Consider the following 19,002-nt stretch of genomic DNA (forward strand, 5'->3'; position numbering starts at 1 on the left):
ATTCTATTGTACCCAGAGTGTCCTAATAGGTCACCAACGGCTCTTTCAATCGTACCCTTATGTCCCGACATATGTACTAAAGGCTCTTTCTACCGTACTCTGAATCCCCCATAGGTACCAATGACTCTGACTATCGTACCCAGAGTGTCCTGGTAGGTCACCGTCGCAACGGCTCTTTCTACTGTACCCTGAGTGAAACGATAGGTACCGATGACTCTTTCTATATTAACGTGAACATTTGAATTGCGCTATCGTTTTGAAAACATGATTGTAATTTGTTCATTATTAAGCTCGGTAGTATTTATTACAACTCCCGGGTACGATAGAAGGAGCCACCGGTCCCTGTAACGGGATACCGATAACGCTATGGGACCAAAATATACGTGGTGCCTAAGATTCTGCAGCGACAAAATCTGTCATTCTATTCATATTGGGAGTTAACTACACAATAAATATACATAAACACAAAATTAGAAAGTTACAAAATGTACAAAATGCTCTAAAGAAAAGTAGACACATTGGACAGTATTAAACTACATTGCTTGATTGTTGGGTTATTTGGTATGCTAATTAGGCTAATTGTTACATATCGTTCCCCTGCTACGATAACTGCCTAACTCACTTTTAAGCCGATTGAGCTTTTTGCCTAAATCGTGTCTCTATTACCATGGACACCTGCTGTAATAATGCCATTGACAGGGACTAATCATAATGGAGATTTTGGGGTGAGTTAGGCAATTTATACAAATGGTGACAAATATTAGTGACTAATGCAGTTTAACACCAGAATTTATGTCTTTGTTTGTCTGAAGATTTTACTCTGATTTTTGCCTAAGTCACAGGCCAAAGTCACTGAAAGTCACATGCATATGTTATGTAATCATCTTAATCGTTTCTGATCATTCCTTTTCATTTGTTTCATTATCATTTGTTCTTGTCAAAAGATTGGTGAATAAAATTATGACAGATGATTTAGGCAAATTATCGTAAGGGTGATCATAAGAAGGTAGAGCATCGTTGATTTTCCCTAGCGCAGCATACCAATTAGTAATAATTACTACCCCGTAGAGTATTATACGCAATGCCATGGTACCATGAGACGGTGACCCAGTGGCGTAGCCAGGGGAAGAGAGGTGGCAAGGGAGCAGGTACGTACCCCTGTGAGATGTCTTTTCTCTATGGGATGCTGGCCGCCCTAATATTTTTAGTTTTTATGCCTTTTATACCATTTTGTCTCCTGGCTGCTGAGTTGATGTTCTTTGTTTGATGCCCACATAGTACAAGCCAGTATTATGTCCTTTGTAAATGCATTATTGTGCATTTTGTGGCCCATTATAAAGAGCCTACAACTGGCATGCAGAATCCCCCATTCCCAAAAGACATACTTCTGGTATAGTACAAGTGCGCGTCAAATAAAGAATATCATTTTAACAGCCAGCGGTTTCAAAGCTACCAACTTGCGACTTTGTGATAGCTGCAGCCAAAATTTAGCCGTTCTTTGTCTGTACGAGTAAATGTGTAAAAGATAAACACAGAGTACCTGCACATTACAAAACAAAATCACATTCTTTAGCCTAAACAGAATGTAAAACAACTTGAAAATAACAAATAACTAGAACGTAATATCTCACATTCCTCAATTCGTCACTATGGAAAAATCACTACATGAACGTGCGCACATATTTAGCGCATAGATACCCGCGCAAAACGTCGATATTATCATGACCATACTTTAAGGAAGCAAACCTCCTCACTGTAAAATAAAGTTATATAACGTAATCCGTGTAGTGAACATTTAAACACCAGATCACGATGCACAAATAAGGCAAATGGCGTATAGTACTACAATAGGTGCATGATGTCGCTGTCTGAAGGACGGGTTGGTATAGTGGTCAGTGCACTCGCCACTCACCACTACGGGCCGGGCTCGATTCCCTGCAGTTCCGTAAGATAGCATGTTCGTCGATTATGTGATCGTCCTCGCAGTTTTCCCCGATTACTCCTGTTTTCTTCGTGCACTCCTGTCCCACCTTAGCCGGTTCATCTCATTGCGTTTATATAGCTGTATTAAATTGTGCTTCACAGCAGCGCCTGAAGATGCACTTGATGGATATTAAAGGAGTATTTCATTAGATATCCACGAAAAAAACCTATTCCCAAAATGTCAGTTGATTCCGATTTTGCGTTCGCGAGTTATGCATGATTATGTGTATTACACTGCTCCATAGACAATGCGTTGTAATTTCGTTCTGGTGCACCAGAACGAATTTAAATTTCACGATATCTTTGCTAAACGAATTAATCTGCAAGAAATATTTTGTACATAAACATTATGTAGCCAGAGGTTTCCAGTGATATAAAAATCTCAACTTGCTTTGAGAAAAGTGGGGGGATGAGGCTGTGGATCACGAAATGCCCTTTTAAGTCGCAACATTTACTTATTTATTATGTGTGTTTGGACTAATTTTAGCACCACTCCTGTCTCCTAACAATGTTTACATTAACGCGGTATTGGTGAGAAAAGAATATAGCCAAACAGATTAATTAGTTCTTCATTTGCCTATACAATAGTAAAATCCTGGTGCCGATATATCTTGATGGGATTTGTGTTCTGGTCCATTAGTATCTGAATTTCTATTTCATCACTACTTGTGCTACTATACTCGATACCCTTCTCCCCGTCTGGATCTGTCCGGCTGCGGGGCGGTGGAGGGGGAGGTGGTGGTGGCGGTGGAGGCGTTGCTGGGTATGATGGTGGCATTATATCATCGGGGTGATAGCGGGTATAATCGGCTTGACGTGGTAGCGAATTTGATGAGATAGAAACTGGATGTAAGTTTAGTACTGGCGATTTAGCTTGTCGATGTTGAAGTGGTCGATAGATGTGATTGGCTTCCGATTCACTCACTGAACCTGTGGAGGAGAACAAATATTGACTATAATTTAATATGGTACATTTCACTTTATGAGCTTTTATCTTGTGATAAATCTTATATTGCTGGCAACAGCTGCAACATGTACAACGTGCAACCCACTTGCTACTCTCCATAAACAGCTCTTTTCTAAGCTACAGCCAGAAAATGGTAATATGCAGGGGATAGTGTACGATTTCAATTCGTTAAAACTTGTATTATCTGTCTATTATGACTATCCAATTAATCTAGAAACCTCCACTATGGAGGCTTGCTCATTTTTGTTTTATTTTGTTTTGTTTTGGGTATAAAGCGTTATTAATTTTAGGACATCAGGGATCGGAGGACTTTTGACAATTCTTCTTACCTTTCGTAGCACGACTTTTCCCGTAGTCATAATTATACATTGGTTCATCAGTGTCTGTGTAACAACTTTGTGTTCCACCTCTATGTCCATTATAGGGGAGTGACAGATATCCTTCCGAGGCACTCGTGGTTGGATGACGTGAATAAGTCTCAGCATAGTCTTCACCGTCGCTATGATCCGGTGAACTTCGACTTCTGGGATCGTAACTGTAACAAGAAGAACCGATTATAAAATTTGATTTGAAATAATCTTCATTGTAACTTCAGATGCCTTAATATTCAGATGAAAGGTTTTGATTAGGCAATATAATATTCATTATTTGCGAAGTGGTCTGATTTGCGTGGTTTAGGTAAGGACGTGATGGGAGTAAATCAGTGGGTGGAATTTAGAGATGTTTGAACCCGGGACCTGTGTATTGCTCATTAAGTATCGTGACGTCTAATGTTTCAGGGACATGTAGCTGGAAGTATTTGTATTGACCGTGCCTTGGCTTGCCACTTGCCACAAATTTGCCACTTGTTAGTCTTTATTCTGATGTACTAATGCCAAGTGTTTACCACTTGCAAACAAAGATGCAAACAAGAGATAAATAGCGCCATCATTGTTCAATTTTTCTTTAAAATTACTACAATTTACATGCCACTCGTGTGTTACATTATAGATCTTACAGTCCCCGTATTTTCTTTGACAATGTGGTTATAATCATGTAATTGTCCTTGTAACTATTGTCAAAATCTTTCAGGTTTTCATTTAAGAGTGGTGTTACATGTACCAAGTTGCTGCTTTTAAATGGGAATGACTTAGAAGATTCTAATTGAAAGAATACATCAAACGTTAATATTCTATAGCTATCTTGATATTCCAGATTTTTTATAATGTACAGCAAAACGTACATTGGAAACGAAAAGGTATCATCCACGTAAAGCCTCACAGGCACCTCGAGGACTCAGCGCAACAAAGACCCACCTCCATTTGTATGGCGGTATAAATGCAAAAATTGTTCTTATGAATACCATTATCCAGAAGAGCCGAGGGATATGAGCTATATTCTAGTAATAAGCCACCGACTTACGTTCGTAGTCTCCTTTTAGGGCCTCTAGCAGCTCTGACAACAGGTTTCCCTCCTATATACCCCTTCCTCGGGCCCCTCCGTACTGGTTTGACTCTTGGATTAGTAGATGGCTGATGCATCTGTTTAACTCCCATAAGTTCCTGTTCACGTTCTAATGTGATGCTATAGTCCCCGTCGTTCTCTAGCGACGGCTGACTTTTTGCACTCATGATGTGTGCGTGTTGTAGTCCTGGATTGGGTTTTTGTGCTGGAAGCCTTGGTCGAGCCCCTGCGGATACAAAAAGGGAAGTACATAATCACCATATTAAAACACACACGTTTAGATTGTAGCAATTTATGAAACATTATATCTAAAATGGACATAGAACAGTTATAGGTACAGTTCTAACTTCAAAATAGCGATAATTATCTGGGGTGGATTCAAAACACAACCATCGGTCTACAAGATGGAATACCAAATTGAAATTTCCATACCTTGTTTAGGGAATGTTTGAGTGCCCGATATCTGCATTAAATTATCAGCACTGCTTTCATGTACAGTAGGCATCGGCGGTGAAGCGGTAAACCGTTGTATCCCAGCCTCCAAATCACTGGTGCTACGGTATTCATCTGACGCAGAGTATTTACGGTAATCATCAGATCCGGAGTATTGTAGTGAATCTTGGAAACTGGCAACCCGACGAGGTGTGGCGCCAGCTCTACGTCGGGCGTTTTCATAGGCGTGGGCGAGTTCTTCGTCAGTACATACTGAGGCTACACTAGTTCTCTTCCAACCTGGTGATATCAATGTACAAAGAAAATATTCATAATGTAAAGAAAGACACCAATATTTAGTATAGACAATAAATAGGCATTTTAACGTAATAATATTTTAGTACACAATTAGATTTTCTAAAGAATTGTTATGCACGGGTATGTTGTTTGTATACGTTGGGAGGCTTAGAATTGGATATTTTGGTTACAGATACAAAAGTATGTTCTTTTAACACGTTTTGCAAGTATTATGGTAGAATTGTTGATCAAAACTTCCAATGGGTGGTTAGTGGTATGGTGTATAACTTATGAGAGTATGTATTAAGGGCTGTGTTGGGGTGTAGGACAAGGACATTAGAACCCCACAAGGGGGTTTCAGGGCCCTGCAAGGAGGTGTGCAAAAGGGGTGTATGTTACTTACACACATTAACACACCCCATCTCATTTTCAGGTATCCCATATGTATGTGGGGTGAGTAGGGGTGTGTATGCAATTATCTAAGTGTGTATGTGCCACCTAAAAAAAATAAAACAATTTTGGCTAAATAATATTCAGCATTTAGTAACTAGTGAAACGACTATCGAGTGACTATTTATGTTATGTGCCACCTATGTATGTGGGGGTGTTCGTACCTTGATGAGGCAATGACTTGAATTTATAAGGTGAGGATCCTGCTGCTCCAGACACGTAATTGTTCATTGGTGGTCGGGTTGTACTTGGTGGTATATCACGTGGTGGGACGCGGAAGTCCTCTAGACATGCGTAGTCGTGATTATCCCATCGTTCTAGAAATGAAATAAAATTGAAATTATAATAATGATGATTCAATGTAATAGTTGTATTTTAAAGCAAGATACTTTAACTCACCGTCGGTAGGCAAAACTGTCAATCTACCGCACGGCGGTGTAATGTGAAAAGGAATAAGAATATTAGTCTTCATTCGACATGCTGAAGTATCGTTTATGAAACGAAATGCAACAAAGTGGAAAGTGTTCCTTTCATCTGTGAAGGATGTTGTACGCAACGGATATGCCATATGGATATTACATCTGAGAGCCGTCTGGGATTCAAAGTTGAACAAAGCTGATCAGCAGCAAAAACTTTATGGTAAGTATGCAATATTGTCTGTTGTGATATGATACTAATCTTTATTGTTAGTGATTCATGTATTATGTACAAGGGTATTGTCTAATCATCATCCTGTACTTTCTTGTTCCTTTTGTTTAACTATAAACCAGTATTAATTGTGCATTCCTGCGTGTAAAAGGAATATTCGGCCTTCTGTCTTTCTGGATCGCATGAACACATTATACATATCATATTATTCTCTATCTGTATCTCAAGATATATATCAAAGGGATATACAATTCCATGAAGGGTTGATTTCCTATGAAAACAATGATGAGGTAGATCCACTACCAGTTACCTACACCATTGTATATCCAATACAAAAGAGTATTACAAGTGTCAAGTTCACACCTACCAGGATTCAGAGTACTGGTGCTATCTTGAGGGGGTAGATCATAAAACCTTCTTCTGCCCTGCCCAGCTCTGGCAGTATCCATTCTACCTATAGCACCGCCTCCCTCCACACCTGATCGGAATGAACTCATTACAGCTGGTTCTGGCTCTAAAGCATCGTGAACTGTTGAATATCCCGAAGAACCTCCAATGGCTCCGGTAAGCAAGTCGGTTTCTGCAATAGGTGAAATGTACATTAGTACATACTTTTAGCCATTGTTTTTGTTTATTGATTATGGGCCCAGTATCAACAAAATAGATCAAGGCCACTTCCATACGACGACTAAACACTCCAAGAGGAACCCCAATATAAGGGCCCACAGGGCAGGGCAAGAAAGCAAGAGTAATCTTTATGTAACATTGAACCCCATAGTTAAGCTATGGTAAATCAATAGAGGGCGCAATTTTACGATATCTTAAACTACCGTATATGATCAGTTTAAGATCATTTGTAAACTGACTATATACAGCAGTTTAGTTGGGAGATAAGGTTGCATAGGCAGATAAAATTCCGATATTTAGACCCGGTATTCAGACCGATTTGCAAAAGGCTTTACTAACATGCCTTCAGCTACGGTATCATGGCTATAATTATGTCAGTATCCACTCCGAAGGACAAGAATCAATATATTACTTTTTAGCAATTTCATATTGTAGTATACCAACCTGCTTCATTCTGGTTAAACATCCAAGGTCTATGACCTGGTGCAGCACCATTAGCATTGTTAAGGCGAGGTTGATTAATGGCTCGTAGAAATGGTTCTCGCTCCATACTCGTACCTCCAATGGTTGGTAATGGTCTGTGATGGCTATGAGAAGAGCGGGAGAAAATAAAACCACCAAAATAAGTGTACAAGTATAAGTACACGGTTCTTTAACCCCAAAATGATGTGCATTTATAGAATGACCTCTGAAGGTGTTGGGTACAAAAACTCATTCCCCACAACTTGAGTTCAACTTTAAAGATCTCTTTGGTGAATTGGGGGTTAATGGCCTGTGTCATCGAGAGTGAGAACATTATGGATTGTAGTGATAGGTTGCTACTTACTTTGTTGGAAAGTTGTTATTTTCAATGACCTGTCCATTTGTCAACCCGATAGACTTTTTCAAGACCACTTTCCGTTCTTTCCTGCTGCTATGTAGAAACAGAGCTAGGAATAGTAGGATAACCATGAGAGTAATAAAACCAAGAGCTGGGCCAAAGACCCGCGGATCTTGGTAAAATGGCGCACTCATCTGACCACGTTGTTCACCATTGTCAACCATCAGTGGTGGCGCTGTTCCTGTGAGCAATAATGATGGTAAGAAACACTTTATATAGACATTGTACTGTTAGAATAAACACATTTTTTCACTGGCTGGAGTGAATTAATGAAATTATTATATTAGTTACATTAATTATAATTAATAAAATAATTGTAAAATTTAATTTCTATGTTGTTTTAGTAAAATTAATAGTCAAAGTTTATCATAGTTTTCATACCTCCATCATAAGCCGTTGTAGACACCTGAAACTCATACCAACTAGGCCCTGCACTATTCACAGCTGTCACCCGAAACACATACCAAGACAGAGGATGCAATCTTTCCACAGTATATAGGTTACTCTTCCCCGGTATATTATGCGCAGACGATAACCACTGGTTGGCACCAAAATTTTTGTATTGTACGCTATAAGATTCAATAGGGCAGCCGGCGGGATCCCAGCTGGATAACACCAGGGTAACACTAGATATGTTGGTATAAGGCACAATTGTATCCGTTGATGGTGTTATGGGTACTGCAATACAATGTAGAAATATGTATGATTATTAACTAAATTAGAACATTGGGGGCGTGTTTATATGAAACAGTAACACCTTTTCTTCTAGAATTTTCAGTTTTCCTATGAATTGAAATTTATAATGACACCCAAATCCAAGTTGTAATTTGTTTACCGAAATCATTACAATTAGAATAACATTACCTAAGCCTGTATTACCCAAATTTTATTTTGCCCTGCTCACCTTCTCCGCTGGTTCCCGTCGCAATTTGTTCACTGGGTTTGCCTAACCCCATTCTATTCCGTGCGTTGACATAGATTCTGTATGGTGTTCCACACAGCAAATCTGTGATGCGATAGCTGCGTACCGTCGAGTTTAACTTTACGCGCGTCCAATCTTCTTCATGTTCTCGCTTGTATGAAATTTCGTAGCCTATATAAAAAACGATAAGACCAAAATAATTAGAAAAATATTAATCAGTAGAATAGATAACTTATGCAATATATTTCGTTTTTTAAATGTATTCTTATTAGTTTACATATTTTAATATATAATAGGCCTAATTACCCTGTAGCAGTAACAACGACTGGGAGCAGCACCGCTCGTGTGCAAACCTATGGATCAACCCCACAATTACCAACAGTCATCAGCTCTTTTTGGAGCCACCACAAATTTAAAAACAACTTTGGAATATTTCTAGTAAGTAATTTTACTAAACTTACCAAGGATTTGACTACCACCATTCCCTGCCGATCTCCAAGTGAGCTGTATGGCATCTTTGGTTGTAGAAGATATGCTTACCAATGGCGGGTATGGTGGTGCTGCATCAAAACAAAATTGTCATTTTTAGTAAAAGGTAACAATATTGTTGAAAAAATATAAAGAATGGTATCTCACTCAGCCACTGTCACAAACGATGATCATATTGACTGGGTATAATTGTATATGCGACGGTGTATCGCGTTTGAAACGCCCCCAACCGTGCCAATAGTAGAGATTGTTATTTAAAAGTATCTTTTAAGATACTTTTAAATAACAATCTCTACTAAATTGCAGCTAGCAAATATTTAGCACGGAAACGTAGAGAACATCGCAGAAGATGAGGTTAGCAAGAAAATCTGAAATAGCCAAGTAGGTGTTTATGGAGCAAAACAAGTAATAACACAACTGCTGCACAAAAACTGACATAGTCTGGTCTCTAGCTAAGCGAAAGTACATATAGAACGTATTTACTTAGAGTCATTGGATTTTGTCATTTCTATAACAGATTGTTCTACACAACTTGTCGATTCGAAGAGATATGATTACCAACGACTAGAGTTTCTTTCGTCTAGACCAGTCAAACTGACTTTCAAGACAAAAGAAACGCTAGTTAGACACGTAAGCAAAAGAAAGGCTAGTTGGACAAGTATTTTGAAGCTTGGTGGTCCGAACAATGACGAGTGAGAGGAAATGGAGTTCTTAAAGGTAGACTGAACGACTTGAAGCAGACGAGAGTCAAATCACACATAATACAACAAAATAACAGCTTCTTTCTTGACAACATCGTTGCTGATATATGTACTTACAACCATTTAGACGATTAACTGGTCGATGAATGATGCAAATAAATGGGAAATTACCATGAACAATTACTCGATTTTGCATGCAAGTACATTGTTTATATTGAAACATGCAAGTTGAAGTAAAATTCATATTGATAATTTACTACCAATGCAGGTCGCTATAGTACATTTTAGGTGACTTTGATGATAAGCAATAAACCATTAATGTTCATGAAAAACTCACTCCTCAAAGAGTGATTCACTTAGAAACCACTCAAAATGAGTGAAATGTGTTTTTTAAACTTCACAACCACTCAAAAAAAAGTAAAAAGCACTCTAAAAGAGTTAATTTCAACTCGTTCAAGGAGTTAAATGAAGGACAACACATTTTAGAGTTGTCCTTCATTTAACTCCTTGAAAGAGTTAAAATTCACTCTTAAAGAGTGGTTTTCACACATTTTGAATGGTTCTAAAGTTAAAAACACATTTCACTCCTTTTGAGTGGTCTTATAAGTGAATCACTCTTTTGGGAGTGAGTTTTTCACTCTTTTACATTTAGAGAGATGAAGTTGTATGAAAATCAGTTATCAAATCAATTCCTTATTTAATAGCAAGGCGGACTATGGAAACTTATAAACTACTTTGTCTTTGCGTGTCATTTATACGACGTACTGTGTAAGCACTACCTACAATCTTGGAAATACGGTAAGTGCTTGGGACACTTGGCACACTTTATCGAAATCCCGTGCAGAATTTGTTATGATCATGGAAATGCGGTTTGCAACAAACATGGTATCTACAACAATGATGTACCCTTCCCCTCTCCCTCTCAATCAATCATTAGGAAACGAATTTGGAGAAAACCTTCTGTTAATAAAATACTATGCTGAGCCACCAGCCTGGGTGGCTCACGCTCCAGTAATTTCAGATGATTGAGCTCAGTAATACATCAAAGAATGTCTTCCAATTCATGAAAACAAATAGATAATCAGCTTATCGGATTAAAAGCTTAGAGGGAAGGTCTTGCTGCTTAGCGAGTGTTTGTAATTATCAGAAGGTTTTCTCCAAATTCATTCTCTAATGAATGTTGGAACACATTGGAAAACTGCTGAAGATATTGGCATTTCTCAACATTGAACGAGGGAGAGGGGGTGGAAGTTTTCCGTTCTTTACACGAAAGTGTTCCAAGACTTTTTTCCAAGATTGTAGGTATAGTATCGCGTGGTAATAAATATGGGATGATGGTCATTCTATCTTCAGAGTACAGTATCCCAGGGTACAGAAACAATATCATGATGGTGTAGAACAGCCACATGATTATTTACATGTTTTACAGCTTAATGGGGTTGGCTGGTGTAATTGGAGAGTTTAAGATATGCCGTTTAAAATTTGCTTCAACTTCATTCATTATTCATTCAATGCATGGGTTTTCATAATCTTTAAAATGGCGAAGTAAACTACATTTCGCAAACTCTCCAAATATGAGTACATATGTTGTTGCAATGTATGGTTTATTTACCTATTTTTATTGTAAATTATCACTTTTAAAATGCTTACCAAGTACGTGGAGTGTTATGGTAATCTCATCTGGTGATCCCCAGGTATTGATTGCGCGACAAGAGTAATTCCCTGCGTCTGATGGCTCCAAGTTTCTTATAACCAGAGAACCATTTGGTAGGATGCTTATGTCGCCCTGTGATTCTAATACTTCGGATGACCTGAAAAAGGTTACAAAAACAAAAATATGTACATAATCTCTTGATTATTGAGAATTTAATTGATTGTAGGCCTACGAGGTATTTGGGGTATTTTTGTATTGAATACCGTATGTTGTTAATTTTTCGTCTCAGCGCACATACAACAACATAGAACTTGATTAATTCGATTGTTTGTTGTTGCTTACCCATCTCTCCTCCACTCTACTTTGGGTTCAGGTGTGCCGACCGACAAGCAATCAACGATGACGTCATCCTTCCACGTAGCAACCAATGTTTGAGAAAAAGACAGAATTCTGGCGGGAACTGCGATAGAGAACAGGAGTAGTTAATTATTGCTAAGGGACCTTAAGCGATATCGTACGAAAAACACTAGGATAGTTTAAGGCTAAAAATGTTGCTTTGTTATTTATCATACAATTTTAATCTTCATAATTAATCAAATCATCTAGGGCAGCTCATAGACAATAATGACTTTGGAGATACGAAAAATCCTAATTTTCTTCATTGCAGTCAAGTAATGTTGATCTGGAAGACGTACCGTGTCGTACTTACTCTATCCACGCGGGTGTCGACTGCAGACGATAGAATTTTAAAAAAAATCACGATTCAAAAATTTCAGAATTGTAAATTTTCATGACCATATTTGGAATCAGCATGAAAAATGCATTAAACTGAGTACAAACAAGACTATTATTGGTTCAGTGGTTCTCAAGATAGATCGTGATAATTTGTGAAAATATCTCAAAACAGTATTAAAATATATTCCGGATATCATTAAAAAATTACAAAATATATTTTGAAGCATATTTTTTTCTTCTCTACACACCTCTTATTGTCGGTATTTCAGTTACAGTTCGACTTCTATCACCCTTGCCTATCACTGTGGCTGCACGAACCCAGAAGTTATATTCGTAGTTTGTGTGTAGTTCCTCCAGTAAGTGAGACGTCATATCCGGTGACACTTGCACCTCGTGTGTTACCTACAAAATCAGTACAATGTAAGTATGTTTTCAGCAAATTGGGATGTTGATTTTATTTAAGCTTAAGCAAGTATGATAAAAAAAAACTATGACAAATAACAACATTGAATGGGTGGCACAAAGTCAAAACGTTATTTTGGCGCCCTAAGGACTTTTTCTTTTATTTCTTTATGTCCATTTTCAATCTAAGCAATAGAAAAGCCCTGATTGTTCCGATTTATTTTTCATCCGTTCAGTTTCATTGGGCTATTCCAGTGGAAATCCACACTACCTCTGTGGAAAATTTTGGAAATATCTTCCACAGGGGGAGTATTTTTTCAAATGTAACTGGTCATTTAAAACCCATACTCCCCCTGCATTATGGCTTAATTGGCTTTACCTATATCTTCCACAACTGGTGAGAGTATTTCAAATGGAAGTTACCCACATTTTATATTGTATTCAAACCTCATACTCCCTCTGTGGAAGACATTAGCTAAATATTTTACAGGGGTAGTGTGGATTTTAATTGGAATAACCCATTGTTTGATGGTCTAAATAGTCTCTATTATGTTAAATCAAAGATGATAAAATCCGTCTAAAAGTTGGCGCTATAACTTAATTTCTCGTGTTTTCTCGAGTTTTGTTCTACCATAAGCATAAAATGCTTAACAATGATCAAACTTACCTCATTCCCCGAGTCTCTGTATTGTGTATACAGGAAATAGTTGGTAAGAATACCATTCGCAGCCAATGGCGGTCGCCATGACACCATGATGCTTGAAGGTGCGGCTGCATAAGCTTTGATGTTTGATGGCGAACTGGGAACTACATAAAGAAAAAACATGAGGTTTTTGTTATCTTTATATTGCACTTATTACAAGGAAAACCATGTTTGGCAATAAAAGGATTCTAAAAACTGATTTCCTTATTTGTCATGAGTTTTGTCCTGGTTGTTCCTGATGCTGTATTAGGCATTGAATGCCAATCCACAAAGAGTATCGAAAGGAATGCAAAGGAACATCAAGGAAAAATATTGGTACAATCAGGAAAACTGGCTGTATTATTGTATGCCAAAAAGAAGGCAGTATCTGTTTCGAAATTTTTTTTATTGATACTGGGTTTTTACTTCAGTCCTAATATTCTTACCATCTTGTTCCGTTCTGATATAGATATCTTGACTTCTCACACCCTCTCCAACTCGCGTGTACGCAACAACTGAGACGCTATAATTAGTATATTTCTGCAAGTTGTGGAGTCTTGCTGATAGATCTGTGGTTGCTAACACTTGGGCTTCATCTTCAACTGAAACAGGTTAATCCATTAAAATAATCAAAGTTATAACAAAATCCCTTTTTATATCACAAAGTGCCTTTTCAAAGGATGTATAGAACCAAATCTTACTTTCTAGTCCGGTGTTTTCAAGAACTTCAATACGTATTATCTTGAAAAAATGTTAAAATTTTAAATTTGTACATGTAACCAATTTGATGTGAGAGCACCATACATTATTTTTCTACATCGCTTATGGGTGTAATTAATGCCCACACTTTAGCCATTATCTCACACCTTTACTTGACGAAATATCATGAATCTTTAAACAATATCTCACTTCAAATTCTATCCCCCGGGTTTCCTTTATGATTTTATAATAAATGACATCGCCTGTGATATTTTGATAGTGAGAGTATTAAAAGTATAAAGGAAGACTCTTCAAAAGAATAGTAAAGAACTTTTCTTAATAAAACTTGTAAGAACTACTAATGCAATATACTTCATGTTCGTCATTCTGGCGGTTTATTTTGGTGGGTTATTCACATGGCACATCAGATTCAAACAATGCGCATTGGTGCGAGATGATGTGGTCTGCTTTGCAACTAAGGTTATAACTGGATCCACAGTCCTAGACACAACGCCAATGTGGAAAGTATGGCCTTTGACCTTAACTGTACAGGTACATGTGCAAGTATAAATGGGGAATTGTACACATTAGAAATCACACTTCTATTAGAATTGCAACGGCCAGTATCGACATGACTAGAGTTTGTTCTCCTTTTGGATTTGGATAAAGCTTTAGAATATCTGCCGTTGCCTTTTCAAATGAAACAAACCAGATGGTTATCTCCCATAGTAAATGATATAGCGTATACTGAACACATGACTAACCACATATGGAGATAATGAAATTAATACAGCGCGGCCATTGTACTAGGAGGATGTTATTACGTAATACTCGTGTTCCATATCTGGTACTCTACTCCTGTACTGATCTTGACAAGCCTGCATACTACAACAATCCAAATTAATCTTGATTCAGGAGATGCGCATCAATTCAGATCCAATGTCCCGTGTAGATAGCCTCAATAATTCAAAACCTCACCTTCGTTTTCTCTGATGACTTTGTAATACAGTCTATACCCTTTAAGTATCCCGTTGAGTGACTCGGGGGGAAGGCGGTGACCAGGCCACGGCTATTCCGGTGGACCCAATGGGCCGTACACTGACAGATTGCGGGGCTTCACCTGGTACTGTGAGCATAGTGAGGTAAATAATGACATTATGATGTTGGTTGGTATCGATAGCATTGGATTATGAATTATAGATAAAGGTGACAGTTATTTTGGTGTAAGTTACGAAGAAGTGTAACCTAATGTTTAACTTGCTAACAAAATACAGGGTAAATAGCCACGCATCGCACACTAGCACAATTTTACATGGAATGACAATGGAAACATAACATACAAATGGGCAGATAGACCAGAGGAAAAATCTCTGGACATACCTGCCTGTGCGGGGACATTGTACCTTTAAAAATATTGTTCTTTTTTTTTCAACGACATTGATCAAATTTGCATTGTAAATACCAACTAGAAAGTGTATTTACTTGAACGGCAGCTCTGAATTCGAATTTTATTTGAGCAGATATGTTTAATATAATGATGCCACGGTTGTTTGATGGCATGTAAAACCGAGTCATTTTAAAGAAAAGTTGAACAATGATGGCGCTATTTATCTTAAATTTTGTTTGCATCTTTACAAGAGGTAAAATGGTATTAGAACATCCGCAAACAGACTAACAAATGACTTTTTATTATGAGATGTTATGTATAACTCATATTAATTGGCTAATTTAAATTTAAAATATATATATAAAGCGCCCTCAATTTACACACAAATGTACAGTTTATAGAACTGAATTTACCATAAAAAAGCAGAAAAAGATGAATAATTTGATGTAGAAACGTGAATCTATGTTTAACTTTGCTGCCAACAATATGTGCATATTATTTGTTAGTGTGATAGCTGTTGGTATTATTCAGGTCCAGAATTGAACAAATTAATGAATGATCACATCAAAAAACAGTGGTGCTAATTGAGCGCAAAATATAACGAGAACAAAGGTAATAGTGACATTGTAATGTGTCATTCAAATACGTTTCTTCTCAGCCAAATTTATTAATAATACTAATGGTTTTTTCGGTAGATTCTGATGCAACATGTTCATAGTTTTTGTCACCACGTTACAATACGGTGCTAGTTTTTCTCTAAATTTTTGTTGAAAATTCAAATGTCATGACCATATTTGGAATCTGCTTGAAAAATGCATTAAAATGAGTACAAACAAGCCTAATATTGGTTCAGTGATTCTTTAGATAGGTCTTGATATTTTGAGAAAATATCTCAAAAACTTTTTATGTTGAAATCTATAGCTAGCACACAAAGCATTAAACGATGAATACATCAATAAAGTCTTAGAACTTCAATAACTATAATTATCTTACCATCTTCGAATGTTTGTGCCTCATATTCCGCAGACCACGGACCAGTACCAACTCGATTATATGCCAACATCTGAATAGTATATTTAGTGAATTTCTTGAGGTGCTGTAATGTATAGGTCTCAATGTACCCTGTCTCTACTGGAATGGATATTGGCTGGAATGGGGAGGCCTCATCGCGGTATTGTATTTGGTAGCCAAGAAGTATCCCATTCTGAAGGTCTGCTCTTGGTTGCTGGAAGTTTGGAGTAACAAAAAGCATGGTATTAATATAAAATGGTATGAAGTGAAGATATAATCATATTTTAGAGTTAAAAGGTAGTTAAAATGACATGTGTTATATCTTGGTACATGTTTCTTTAATGTACTTCTTTCTACGGTTTGAACACCATCTGCTTTTATTATATATATACCAATCCGTCACCGAGATGTTTACAATCTAAGTGTAGAAATGATGTACGTCAAGACTGCACATGACGGAAACGAACCGGTCCTGATGACATGGGCGGCAATCCTGGAGGAGGACATGTGGACCTGTGACCCTACTTTTGGGATAAATCACCATAAACTTTTCAACAGATTGCCGCCACTTGTCTGATGCTATCCACAGTTAACAAAAGCGCTTTTCGATTTCACAGAGAATAATCTATACCATAAATGCCGACACTATAGGGTTAGAAGTTGTGGCAAAATGTTAAATACTTACACGCCATGTCACTTGAATATCTTGAGAACTCAGTACTTCTATTTCAATGTTAAGTGGAATCCCAGATGGTGCTGTATTGTTGGAAAAGGGCGACAACGCACATGGTATGGATAAGACACCAAGTAATATGTTAATGTTTTATTAATGTTTTTATTTTTATTAATGTTTTATTATGTATATTGGTATGAAACGTCATATGATACAGATCAGCAATGAATTTATTATGAGGTTATAAAATTGATATAACCTTTCATAACAGACAGTATGCTTCGACTACGATTTATAAATACGTATTTATAAATACGCACGTGACCACATCCGCGCTGCCATAACAGCTTGTAGAAAGTAAGTCTTGAAGTGACCTTCTACATAGCGGGTGGGCTTCCTGTACATTTGAGTGCAAAGGCGGTAAACAACGCGAGACTATGCAGCAAAATTGTCTATTTTGTTCAACTTTATGATTATATTGTAAACGTTTCCGTCAATAAATATTTTTTCCATCGGCATATACTTTCAAATGTTGTCTTTGATAACAAATTTGGAATCCCCCCATGTGTAATAATTTTTCTATTCAATTAATACTTAAATTTAATGATATTTATCTAAAGGTTCCTATCCTTTTCAATGGTATGAGGATTTTGGTCACGCTTGCTGTTTTTGGTATGTCGTACCCATGGGTCACGTGCGTATTTATAATCGAAAGTAGCTGACAGAAGGAAAACCACCTTAATTTATTACAATCCACCATAATGCCTGTAAACTTTCGAACGTTTCGTAGCAACCACTTACCTTCTTCGTCAGTCGTGAATAACACCTCCCTACTGGGTAGACTTACGCCAATAGCGTTATATGCATAGATGCGCACGTGATAGGTGAAATATGGATGCAGTTTGGTAATGGTATGTTGATGAGGTGACGTGTTGCCTTGGACCTGAGCACGGGGGATACCGCCTTGCCATGGATCTGCAGAACAATGATAAGGCAAAGTATTGGATAAAAGTTTATTATCAGGAGCATATGCTACATATTACCTGTTACAAATTTGATACTAATGTAAACTTTCCATGCTATGGATCGCCTCGTAAAGTGTGTAATAAATGTAAAATACATTAAAGGCTGGTATTTAATTTTCACACCCATTCGCACACACACCCCACACACACACCCCCGGCGTAAATAAGGATACACTTTTTTAAAAGAAATTTGATACTAAATGTGTTGAAATTTGTTAAAACAAACTTGATAGACTTTCCATACTTTGGATCTTCTTGCAAAACCAATACATAAAAAATGTAAAACAACATACGCGCGACATTTATCTAACCACGCAAGTAATACCCACCAAAACCCCCACACCTACCCCACTCATATACCCATACACACGCCCGCGAAACATTTATATATTTACATTGACTTGTTCACAAATTTGAACTAATGCAGACTTTCCATATTTCGGATCTCCTTTCAAAATTCGTAATACATATACCAAACGTTAAGGTTTCCCGTGACAGGTGCAAATTCATATATATTATTATAATGTAGCTAAATCGAAGATAATTACATTATTTACAGTACGATGTATTGTATCTATTGCATATAGACAAATGACAATCTGCAAAACCCTATCTTACCCGTATCATTCTTGTATTCCAGAGTGTATCCAGTCAATGGGCTATTGCCATCGAATCCAGGACGCCAACCAAGTGTGACAGACCGACTTGTTATAGACAGCACAGTTAGATTACGTGGTGGTTCAGGAGGTTCTGTGACGGGAAAAGATATAGTTAGAATGCTATAATGACGGTTTGCGTTATGTGATATATGTGAACTATGACTATTTAAAAGAATGACTTTCCAGGCCCGGGACATTCTCACAAAATACAATTCGTTGCTCTAGTTTTTTTGAAA

The 19,002-nt window shown here is 37.4% G+C and overlaps 1 protein-coding gene across 1 annotated transcript in view; it reads right to left on the bottom strand.

Annotated features, from left to right (window-relative positions):
• Positions 1 to 2,130: 2,130 nt before the first annotated feature.
• Positions 2,131 to 19,002, bottom strand: part of LOC140144722 (cell adhesion molecule DSCAM-like) — a 50,935-nt gene continuing 34,063 nt past the window's right edge. The window contains 22 exon segments of the mRNA XM_072166535.1: positions 2,131 to 2,913; positions 3,280 to 3,485; positions 4,352 to 4,619; positions 4,826 to 5,125; positions 5,737 to 5,889; positions 6,588 to 6,800; positions 7,292 to 7,434; positions 7,674 to 7,908; positions 8,109 to 8,405; positions 8,632 to 8,820; positions 9,111 to 9,209; positions 11,490 to 11,650; positions 11,836 to 11,953; positions 12,477 to 12,630; positions 13,298 to 13,437; positions 13,759 to 13,914; positions 14,990 to 15,056; positions 15,058 to 15,137; positions 16,392 to 16,623; positions 17,095 to 17,165; positions 17,884 to 18,057; positions 18,726 to 18,857. Coding sequence (XP_072022636.1) covers positions 2,561 to 2,913; positions 3,280 to 3,485; positions 4,352 to 4,619; positions 4,826 to 5,125; positions 5,737 to 5,889; positions 6,588 to 6,800; positions 7,292 to 7,434; positions 7,674 to 7,908; positions 8,109 to 8,405; positions 8,632 to 8,820; positions 9,111 to 9,209; positions 11,490 to 11,650; positions 11,836 to 11,953; positions 12,477 to 12,630; positions 13,298 to 13,437; positions 13,759 to 13,914; positions 14,990 to 15,056; positions 15,058 to 15,137; positions 16,392 to 16,623; positions 17,095 to 17,165; positions 17,884 to 18,057; positions 18,726 to 18,857 — 3,941 coding nt within the window. The 3' untranslated portion in view covers positions 2,131 to 2,560.

The sequence above is a fragment of the Amphiura filiformis genome, unplaced genomic scaffold, assembly GCF_039555335.1.
Source record: "Amphiura filiformis unplaced genomic scaffold, Afil_fr2py scaffold_75, whole genome shotgun sequence".
NCBI classification, from domain to species: domain Eukaryota; kingdom Metazoa; phylum Echinodermata; class Ophiuroidea; order Amphilepidida; family Amphiuridae; genus Amphiura; species Amphiura filiformis.